The 11426-nt window shown below is 52.0% G+C and overlaps 1 protein-coding gene across 1 annotated transcript in view; it reads left to right on the top strand.

The window, feature by feature from the left end:
• Positions 1–1496: 1496 nt before the first annotated feature.
• The window catches only part of HNF1A (HNF1 homeobox A), a 19030-nt gene continuing 9100 nt past the window's right edge, over positions 1497–11426 (top strand). Inside the window, exons 1-2 of the mRNA XM_006737783.3 lie at positions 1497–2018; positions 8884–9083. Coding sequence (XP_006737846.1) covers positions 1693–2018; positions 8884–9083 — 526 coding nt within the window. The 5' untranslated portion in view covers positions 1497–1692. The remainder of the gene's footprint in view (positions 2019–8883; positions 9084–11426) is intronic.

The following is an 11426-nucleotide window of genomic DNA, read 5'->3' as shown; positions in this document are numbered from 1 at the left end:
GCTCAGTCCTTAAGCGTCTGCAAAATAGGGGCACCTGGGTGTTTCAGTCGTTAAGCGTCTGCAAAATAGGGGCGCCTGGGTATCCCAGTCGTTAAGCGTCTGCCTTTGGCTCAGGTCATGATCCCAGAGTCCTGGGATCGAGCCCCGCATCAGGCTCCCTGCTTCTCCCTCTCCCACTCCCCCTGCTTGTGTTCCTGTTCTTGCTGTCTCTGTCAAATAAATAAATAAAATCTTTAAAAATAAATAAAATTGTAGTATTTTGTTCATCACAGATATTTTTGCCTGAACTTAAAAAAAAAAACATATTGACTCTTGTATCATAAAATTCACCCTTTTAAAAGTGCTCAATTCAACGGTTTTTCGTATTTTCAGAGTTGTGTGACATCACCCAGTCGATTTTAGAATGTTTTCATCATCTTGAAAGAAATCCCTATACCCATGAGGCAGTCCCTTCCCCCCAAGCACTTATCTACTTTCTGTCTGTATGGATTTGCCTCTTCTGGACATTTCCTATAAATGGAATCATGTGTAGCCTTTTGTGACTGGGCTTCTTGCACTTTGCACAATACCTTCAAGAGTCACTTATGCTGTAGCAAGTGTCTGCATTTCCTTCTTTTATGGCCAAATAACATACCACTGCATGGATACACTACATTTTACTTATCCACTTGTCCATCGATGGATATTTATGTTTTCTCCCCTTTGGGTTATTGTGAATAATGCTGCTATGAACATTCATGTGCGGGCTTTTGTGTGGACATGCTTTTAATTCTTTTGGGGTTTGCATTTTGGTTTTTAATATATTGTATAAAAATATAGTTTTTCTCGATTACTGAGTTTTTTGATGCCCCCTTAAAATTTATACGTGAGTCAAGTGCCTGCCTGGCCACACCTTGTTCCCACCTTAAAGTCTGGTCCCTTGCTAGCTGTGTCGCTTTGGGCAAGTTGTTTAACCTCTCAGAGCTTTTGGATTTCTGGTCTGTAAAATGGGGATAATCTCTGTACCTGTACATTTTACAGACCGGCAATCAGTAGACTTAAGTCAATGTGTCTTTCCTACGGGGAGGCCTGGTGTTGGGGCACACACCCAAAATGGATGTGACCTAGCCCTGACCTTGAGGAGAGCTGGCCCACCTGCCTAGAACCCCTTCCTGCTTCAGTTCCCAAGGGAAACCTGCTCTTTTCGCTCTCCTGTCTCAGCCTGAGCCCCCTACAAAGTCCTCAGGGGCGGGACCCAAAGCTGTTCACCAAAAGGCCTCCGTGGCCCCCCAGCCCCTTCCATTCTGGCTGCCCTCCCCCCTCCCCTGCCTTCCCCACCCTCCCCTCTGCCCACTCCCGTTGAAGGCCTTGGCTCCCCCGTCCCTCTGCACTGCCATGAGGCCTGCACTTTGCAGGGCTGAAGTCCAAAGTTCAGTCCCTTCGCTAAGCACACGGATAAATATGAACCTTGGAGAATTTCCCCAGCTCCAATGTAAACAGAGCGGGCAGGGGCCCTGATTCACTGGCTGCTGGGGCCAGTGTTGGGGGTTGGGGTGCCCACAGGGCTTGGTTCGTGGGGTTTGGGGGGGCAGTAGGTGCAAGGAGCCTGGTTTGTGCCTGCCTGCTGGTCGGCCAGCAAGTAGACAGCCCATTCGGTGGGGGAGGCGGCCGTTTTGGTGGCCCCAGGCCGCGTGGCCCAGTGGTAGCAGAGCCATGGTTTCTAAACTGAGCCAGCTGCAGACGGAGCTCCTGGCGGCCCTGCTCGAGTCGGGCCTGAGCAAAGAGGCACTGATCCAGGCACTGGGTGAGCCGGGGCCCTACCTGCTGCCTGCAGATGGCCCCCGGGACAAGGGGGAGTCCTGCGGCGGCGGTCGGGGGGAGTTGGCTGAGCTGCCCAATGGGCTGGGGGAGGCGAGGGGCTCCGAGGACGAGACGGACGACGATGGGGAAGACTTCACGCCGCCCATCCTCAAAGAGCTGGAGAACCTCAGCCCCGAGGAGGCGGCCCACCAGAAAGCCGTGGTGGAGACCTTGCTGCAGTAAGGACCCCTCCCCTGTCCCCAGCATCCAAGGAGCCCAGGGAGGCCCACCCTCAGCTCCTGATTAGCCCTTCTGAGTCCAGAGTTCCCTGAGCTGTAGGTAGCTTTTAGCCTGGCTGTTGGGAAGGGGGACGGGGCCCACGCGAGCTCTGGGGCGACCCTGCTCCCAGGCTGGAGCCTCCCAGCCCCTGACCTGGCCCTCTACAAAGTCCCGAGTCCCCATGAGTGAAGGCTTTCAGCCCTGGGCTTGGGAAGTAAGGGCACGCCCCAGGGGGGCTCTGAGGTGGGGGGAAAGCAGGCACATCCATAATTCACGTGCCTGGAGAACCAGAGGGTGGTGGGAATTGTTAGCCTCCACGGCCCTTTCTACTCCCCAAACCCTAACCTCCCTGCTAAGCATTCAGATTTCAGGCTCTGGGGCCAGGAAGCACGTTTAGTGAGAGGGGAGCCGAGGCTGGGGTTTTAGGGGCTCCCTCAGCCACCCAGGGACTCAAGCATTAAGCCAGGAAAGCCCAGGTCTTACCTGAGGGGGATGGAGCCTCGGGGCAGGACCTGCTCCCCTTTCCTGCACAGCCTTAGCCCCCTCCACCTCACTGGCAGGCACCATGAGAGGTCTCCCCACTTACACCCCCATTGACTGGCTGGCTCCCCAACTCCCGGAGAACTGGGTGGGTCTAAGCCTGATGCCTCCCCTCTCCTCAGCAGAGCTGACCTGGTTACTAATTACCCACGAGCTTTATTATTTCTCTTTTGTTTTATAAATTTATAAACGGTAAAAGGCTCTGATAAGGCCTGTGATCATTAACTTGTAAAGATGGCGGCCTGGGGAGGCCTGGGCCAACCAACCTCCTACCCAGCAAGGGCGGGGGGGAAAGGGGTCTAGGGGTTGCAGGGACCGCCCTCCCCAAAGGATCCTAAGCTCCAATCCTAACAGGCCCTTTGCTGAGGTTTCACGTGCATACGGTCTGATAATGTCAAGATGAATGCTGGAAAGGAGCTAGGGATAACTCTGCTTCACAAATAAGGAAACTGAGGCCCAGAGAGGGGAAATAGCTTGACCAAGCCCACCCAGCTGGGACTCCACAGCCACTCTGTTTGGTGCTCTCCATTGCCATGACTGGGCAGTGGGAGGAAGAGCCCCAAAGAAGCGCTCTATGGAACCATCTCTTTTCTGTCCAAGGTCCTGATCCCGCCTTGGGGTGGGGGAGTCCTCAGGGTTTGCCTGGCCTTGTGAGGGCCTGGGCAGGGGGCAGGGGAGCAGCCAGGGCCCCTTGACATGGCAGGAAGAAGAGGGCAAAGGGCCCTGCTGTGCTGCAGGGGAGGGGCAAAGAGTCAGGCCTTGCCAGACCCAGGGCGAAGCCACAGGGACAGGGTGGGGCTGGACCAGACCCGCTCCGGGCCCCAGATGGGACTGGGGACTTTCGGGTGGGCGTGGGGGCAGGGGGTGCCAAGGGCCTTTCTTACCTGGCTGGGTGGGGCCTCTGGATCAGCAGCCCCTTTGGTGGAATGGTGGGTGGGGGGGAGGCTTCATCCACAGCACTTGAGGGGGGAGCAGAGGTCAAAGTGCTCCCTGGGGACCAGCAGAGACCTGGAAGTTGAGGGAGAGCGAGGAGCCGGAGGAAGAGAGAAAGAGGGCGTGGGGGGCGATGGAGAGGCCTGGATAAGCACAGGAGAGCAGGAGAGCTGGGAGGGCAGAGGGGCTCCCGCCCAGCTGGGAGAAGGGGCTGCGGAGAGAGTGAGACACCCCAAGCTGCAGAGAATGCTGGAGTGCTTCCCGCCTGCCCCGATTGGGTTTTCTTTAATGCTAACAGCATGCTATTTACTTTCCATTTAAATTTGAGATGTTGCTATAAATTATCAACCAGCTCCTTGTTCCTGCAGAGTTTATAACTAACTACCTGGGTTACTTATTGTTCAGGTAACAAAAGGGACCTGAAAACGCCCGGAGGGGAAAAAAAAAAGCAGGGCCTCTACCCTCAGGGCACAGGAGGGAGTGGGGTGGGCACCCCGATGAAGGCCTGGACAGCCCAGGGTTGGGGAGGTTAAGGCTGGAAAGGATGATGCAGAGGCAGGGTTTCCGTGGACGCCATTTCTTTGGAGAAGACAGTGTGGGAAGAGGCAGGGTGGGTCCTGGGGGCTGCCCCCCTCCCTGGGGTGCCTCGTGCCTGAGGCCAGAGCAGGAACCTGAGCTATTCCCCCAGACCTCCACCCTTAGTTCACTGTGTGACCTTGGGCAAGTCTCTTCTCCTGCCTCAGTTTCCCTAGCTGGCTAATGAATAAAATTCAAATTCCCTGCCCTGGTTCCCCGACCTCTTCTTGAGGGACCTCTGTCCCTCACTCACTTTCCTCCAGTTACACTGTATTTGCTGATTCCCACTTCAGGGCCTTTGCATGTACTGCTCCTTCTGCCTGGACACTTCTTTCCAGATCTTCCTGTGACCCATTCCCTCTCCTCCTTTTGCTCAAATGTCACCGCCTCAGGGAGGCCCTCCCTCACTGCCCCCATCTAAATGTAGTTCCCTCCAGAGTCACTCTCTTCCACTACCTTCTGTTACTTTCTCTTGTCTCTTAACTTTACTTATGATTATCTGTTTTTGTCTGTTTTCTATCTCCTGCCGTGAAAACAGAAGCTTTTCAAAGGGAAGGCCAGCATGGCCTTGTTCACCACTCGTATCCCTGATATCCAGCCCAGTGGCTCAAAGACAGCATGAATGAATGAGGGTTCCTTAGACATGCTGTTATGGCCAAGGGAGGAACCTGTACCCAGGGTTCCTTCCTGGGTGTCCTCCTGGGTCCTCTCTGTCCCCAAGCAGCTCAAACCTCAACCTGAGGGTCTCTAATGCTCTCCGTCAGGCACCCCCAGGGCATTGAGACCCAGAAAGACAGTGGGCAAAGTGGGACAGTCTAACATCCCTGACTGAGGCCAACCTGCCTGGGTTCAAATCCCAACTCAGCCCCACCCTAATTCCGGCAGGTGATTTCATGTCTCTGAGCCCTGGTTTTGCCAGCAAGGCAGAGATGATGATAACACTTACCCACAGGGTTAAATAGCTTATAAGTGCAGTAAATGGTTGCTACGAGTAATAGTCCCATTTTACAGATCGGCAAACTAAGGCTCAGAGAGGCAAAGTGACTTGCCCAAGGCAATTTACAAAGTAGTAAGGCTGGGACTTGGACCCAGGTCCTCCAAATCCCATATTCTGCACAGCATCCTTGAGGCTACGTGCTGTCCTCGATCTGTTTATTTCCCTTTTTATCCTCCGGGGTCATTCTTGCTGTTAACCTCACATGCACTCACTTCCATGCGGTGTTCTAAGAGCTCACGGGACCGCTTACAAAGGCGTTAAACTCGTTTTCTCCTCCTGGCAGCCTACGAAACATTTTAGCCCTGTATTACAGTTGGGGAAACTGAGGCACACAGAGGTTAAGCTATTTCCCAAGGCCACCTGGATAGTGAGTGGCAGAGCTGGGATTCAACCTGGGAAGGGAAGCTTCTCCGCCCCACCCCACCCACCATGCACTGAGAGTTCCACTCCCCCTCCAGACATGTGGCCCTTCCGGCTGGTCTCTGAGCTCCATAGCCTTGGAACCTCTGAAACCCCAGGGGCCAGCAAGCCAGAGGCCCAAAGTCTTGAACCTCTGACCCACCCCTCCCAGAACCCATAGGATGTAGGAGGAGATGTGGGCACCTCTCCTGGGCCCTTTTCCCTCTGCTGCAGGGCTGGGGGGTCCCATGGCCACATCATCCATGATGATGATGATGATGACGGTGACAAATTGTTGTACTTACTGAGCACTTACCATGTACCAGGACCTGCTCTATGCGGTTCACTCCTATTTGAAAGTCAGTCCTCCCAGGGGCCCTGTGAGGCGGGTGTGGGCTTATTGCCGCGGCACGGAAGGGCATGGGGCATGCACACGGGAGGCGCTAGGATGTGAACCCAGGTTGGCTTGACTCTTAAACCCATTGGAGGGAAAGCAGGAGATACCTGGAGACGTGGCCTTCTAGTTCTGGGTTGGGGAAACTATCCTGGAAAGAGTCAGGTCCCTGGAGACTGAGGGTGAGTGAGTGAGTGAGTGTGGTTGGGAGTGGGTGGGAGAAAGAGACAGAGCGAACAACAGAGACACACACACAGAAGGAGAGACAGAGAGAAAGAGAGAGAGAGAGGGAGAGAGCCAGGCAGAGAGAAACCAAGACACACAGAGAGAAAGACACATGGAGTCAAATGGACAGTGACAGGACAGTGAATCTTCAGTTTAAGCCAGGGAGGCCCGGCTGAGAGGAAGACTGAGCTCATTCTCTCCCTCCAGGGAAGGGAGAAGGGAGGGAGGGAGGATTGCTCAGGAGGGTGAGGCCTGCAGCTGGGGGAGGAGGGAGGCCATCAGGCAGCCCGGCTCCAGAATCAGATAAACATGTTTGCCACGAAGCACAAGGCTGGACTTTGTACTGCCCTTCCCTCCAGGCTCTGACTGGCACCTGGGGAGCAGGGGAGGAGTGGAGGAGGAGCCTAGAAGCCCCTAGATGCAGGGAGGAAGCAGAGCTTGCTCAGGGAGGGCTCTGGGGGATCCGGGCGAAGCGAAATATTCTGGAGTCCCGGCTAGGTCACTTTGGACAAGTGCTCACCTTTCTGAGGCTCAGTTTTCCCATCTGTGAAAATGGGCATATGAGTAGCACCTACTTCCTAGGGTTATGGTAAGATTTACACGACCCGCCCTTAGCACAGTGCCCGGTTGATGGTAAATACTCAAGAAACATGAATTCTCACATCTAGCATTTTTACACAACTGGGATCTTGCCGTACCGATTGCTGACCAATTCAAATTGAACTCTCCCCGCCTCCCTTTCCTCCCTACGTGTATGGGAACCGCTGATAAAAACGAGGGAGTCACGGGGCCCAAGCTGCTGAGAGGCTCTGTGCCTTCACCCCAAGAAGGGCACTGTCAAGGAGGGCAAGACCAGGCTGGCTCCTTGGGAAGGACAGAAGGGGAGAAGGCAGTATGGGGTAGGCTTCAAAGTGCTGGGGGTTTCTTTGCTTTTTGGTTTTTTTCGCAGTTGAGTTTTCAATGTTCTGTAGGCATGTATAGCATATTATCTAACATTATATTACATTATTTGAAAAGCACAGAAAAGTAACAGAGGACACGGTCCCTCTCCCCGTCCCCAGCACCCCATTCCCGTCTTGAGACAACCGATGTCGCTCGTCTCTTCTGTGTTCTGGTATTTCATGCAAACACAAGCAAATACACAGGACCCTTTTGTGCCATTTCAGATTTTACACAAACAGCACAGCAGACCCACCAGACTGTTCCGTGTGGGCGCGGGCAGAGCCGCCTCAGTGCGTTTTTACGGCTGCGTCCACTCGAGGCACCACCAACCGTACCCTTCTGCCCGGCACTCAGGTCGTTTCCGATATTTTGCTGCGGCAAGCAACAAGGCGACCAGCTGCCCCTTGTCACACGTGCAAATGCTGGAAAGCTCAAATTCTTAGAAGCAAATTGCTCAAAGGGGTGAGGACCTCAGGCTTTGGAACCACCTGGAGCTGGGTTCAAACCCCAGCTCGGCCTGTTCTCGGCACTGTTGTATCGAGCTGCTTTTATCCGTCACCATATTTGTAATACAAGCTCAGGAGAGGACCAGGGCAGGAGAGGAGGGTTGAGACAGAACAGGAGAGGGAGACAATTTGTGTGGTACAGGGCCTCAGACCTCCCCCGTCCCCCAGTGAGCAGAGGATGGCTGCAGGTCCCTTGAGTCTCTCCAGTGAGAGTCTCAGCCCACAGAGTGCAACTGGGGGGGCTCAAACACACACACACACACACACTTTTTTTGTACGAAGCCCCTGAATACCAGCCCGTAACTCCTTCACCTGGACCTGCCTGCCCCCGTGCTGTAGGGAAACTGGCCAGGACACAGCCTAGGGTTTAGTGTAGATTATCAGGGGGTGTTTTGACTCTGTGATTTTTACCTGATAGGTTGACTTAGAATGGGATCCCTCCAGGGACGGGACTCTGCTGGGCTGGCTCTGTGACCTTGGGTGGAAGATTTGACACAAGCACTCTTAGCCTCAGTGGCCCTGGCTGTAAAGTGAGAGAATCATGTTTCTCTCCTTGTTTTCAGACCCATTTTTTCCCCAGTAGGTCCCCTTCATCCATCCATCCATCCATCCATCCACCCATACCCCTATTCACCTATCCATCCACCCTCCCATCCATTCATCCAACCACCCATCCATCCATCTACCATCTATTTATCCTTCTATCCATCCATCCACCATCCCATTTACCCACCTATCTCCCCATCCCTTTATCAACCTACCCTCCCATCCATTCATCCACCCACCCATCCACCATCCCATCCACCCATCTATACATTCCCCTACCCACCTACCCCTCCCATCCATTCATCCACCCACCCATCCACCATCCCATTTACCCATCCACCCATCCACTCATTCACTGATGCATTCACCACGGACACACATTATGTCGGGCCTATTCTGGGTGCTGAGAACCTGACAGTTCCTGCCCTCACAGTGTTTACAGTCTCTCACAGTGGATAAGACATAGCCACAAATAACATTTCCAGGTAGGATGAAGGAAGGATCTTTAAAGGAGGCACAAGGGTGAGGACCTTCCCTATCTGGCTTGTAGGGCTTCGGGTGGGAGTCTGTTCACGTCTTCATGTCTGTCCATGCGTCCTGGCATGAGTGCCTTTACCTTGCTATCCTGGAGTCCGAGTGTACGTCCTGGGCTCCACACCGGCTTCCACCCACAATCCCCACTCTCAGGGCTGACAGGACCCCCAGCCCTGCCTGCACCTCCCCGCACCCCCCGCGCTGAGCAGGCTCTGTCCTTGCCCTCCTCCTAGGGAGGACCCATGGCGCGTGGCCAAGATGGTCAAGTCCTACCTGCAGCAGCACAACATCCCACAGAGGGAGGTAGTTGACACCACTGGCCTCAACCAGTCGCACCTGTCCCAGCACCTCAACAAGGGCACCCCCATGAAGACGCAGAAGCGGGCCGCCCTGTACACCTGGTATGTCCGCAAGCAGCGAGAGGTGGCCCAGCGTAAGTAATGAGCACAGCCCCATCCTCCTGGCAGGGCCCTGGAACTCTCTGCAGCTTGGGGGTCGGGGGGAAGCTTCTCCCATGTTACCGGGACAGGTTGCCTGAGAGGAAGTCAGCAGGATTAAATGGGCACATATTTCCTATTCTGCACAAGGCACTCTGGGCGAGGGGAGGAGGCTGGTCCTGGGCATCTGGAGATGGATGAATTGGGTCCCTGCCTTCTAGGAGCTCTGGGTGGAGAACAGATCATTATGCTGCAGCGAGAAATGTATTATAATACAATGAAAACAACAGTAACAGCTAGTGTTTACGGAGCGCCCAGGGCAGCGTAGTACCACGTCAAGTATTTCAAAATATTAAGCTGGCAGAGGACCAGAGAGTAATCTATTCTTCCACAGGGAGGCAAGGGCATCAGGAAGGACCACACCAGGAGAACTTTCAGACTAAGTCTTAAAGTCTGAGTGGAATTTTGGCTCATGGAAACAACAGGGAAGGGTGTTTTGGGCAGAGGGAGTGGCCTGAGTAAAGGCTCAGAGGCAAGGTGTATGCTCAGGGAATCCTTCACTGAAAGCCCCGGGAGACCTGGCCACACTATTGTTCAGGGAATGGTGGGTTTCCTTACTCAGACCTCACACCCCACAAAATCCCAAGTGCACTCTCACTTTTTAGCCTATGTGTAAAAAAATTTTTTTTAAAGATTTTATTTATTTGTGAGAGAGAGAGAGAGAGAGTGCGAGCATAAGCAGGGGGGAGTGGAAGGAGGAGACTCCCCGCTGAGCAAGGAGCCTGATGCAGGACTCATCCCAGGACCGTGGGATCATGACCTGAGCTGAAGGCAGATGCTTGACCCACTGAGCCACCCAGGTGTCCCTAAAATTTTTTTTTTAATTTCTTTTATTAATTATCTGCTTTTTAAAAAAGGTACTACATACTAGTTTAAAAAAATAGGGGAAAATAAATAAAGAGTTTACAATAGAAATTAGGTGTCCTCCTAATGGACATTCCTAGTCTCATGCATCCTTCCAGAGATACTTTATGCATACACTACAATATATAATATATATATTTTTTCCTCTATTCTTTGAAGGGCTGCTAGCTGTTCTGTTATTTGGAGGTACCATTATTTGTTTAACTGGTTCGCTACCAAAGGACTTTTAGGGTTTTTCCAACGTGCTGTTAGAACCAACTGCTTCAAAGAACATCCTTCTTTGTATATGTGCTCACATGAGACTGTCTGTAAAGTAATTCCTAGAAGTGGAATTCTGGGTCAGAGTAGGTACTTTAAAATCTTTGATAGATATTCCTGTAGCTCCTTATGAAGACATGGTGACAATGTGCATGTCTGGTAATTAAAAAAATAAACTTTTTTCCCCATGCTTCCTAAAAATATATTAAAATGTTAAAGTCCTCAAATTCACATACTGATTTGCTCACTCATTTAATATTTACTTATTTACTTATCCATTTTTACAAGCTGAAAAGTTGCTTTTTTTTCAAGCTGGGAAGTTCATTAAAGTGAAAAGTTTATTAAAGTGAAAAGTACACTCTTGAGATATGAGAGCAGGTGAGCTTGAGAGAGAGCAAGCTACACCTCATTTAATATTTATTTATTTATTACTTTTTAAAGATTTTATTTTTAAGTCATCTCCACACCCAAGGTGGGGCTCAAATTTACAACCCTGAGATCAAGAGTCACACGTTCCACTGACTGAGCCAGCCAAGCGCCCCGCCTCATTTTATATTTATTGAGCATCTACTATTTACCATTTTCTGTTGAACACAAAAAAGCAGCTTTTAAAAGCTGTGATGATCATTTATATAACTTATTTTTTAAAACTATGACATTGCTAGGGGCACCTGGGTGGTTCAGGCGGTTAAGCATCTGACTCTTGATTTTGGCTCAGGTCATGATCTCGGGGTCATGAGATCCAGCCCCGCTTCAGGCTCTGTGATGGGCGTGGAACCTGCTTAACATTCCCTCTCAGATCTCCCTCTGTCTAGCCCCCCAAAACTATGATATTGGTCTTATCAAGGGGCTGATTAAAACATTAAGTTAATTGGATTGCCTGGGTGGCTCAGTCGGTTGAGTGTCCAACTCATGTTTTCAGCTCAGGTCCTGATCTCAGGGTCCTGGGATCGAGCCCTGCATTGGGCTCTGTGCTCAGTGTGGAGTCTGCTTGAGATTCCCTCTGCCCCTCCCCCTGCTTGCGCACACTCTCTCTCTCTAAAATAAATAAATGAATGTAATCTTTTTTTTAAAACATTTTATTTATTTATTTGACAGAGAGAGAGAGAGCGAGAGCAGGAACACAAGCAGGGGGAGTGGGAGAGAGAGAGCAGGCT

This window comes from Leptonychotes weddellii, chromosome 13, assembly GCF_054177405.1.
Source record: "Leptonychotes weddellii isolate Sample4059 chromosome 13, ASM5417740v2, whole genome shotgun sequence".
Classification (NCBI taxonomy): domain Eukaryota; kingdom Metazoa; phylum Chordata; class Mammalia; order Carnivora; family Phocidae; genus Leptonychotes; species Leptonychotes weddellii.
The sequence above is the reverse complement of the archived record's forward strand: the minus strand, read 5'-3'. Positions and strand labels throughout refer to the sequence as shown.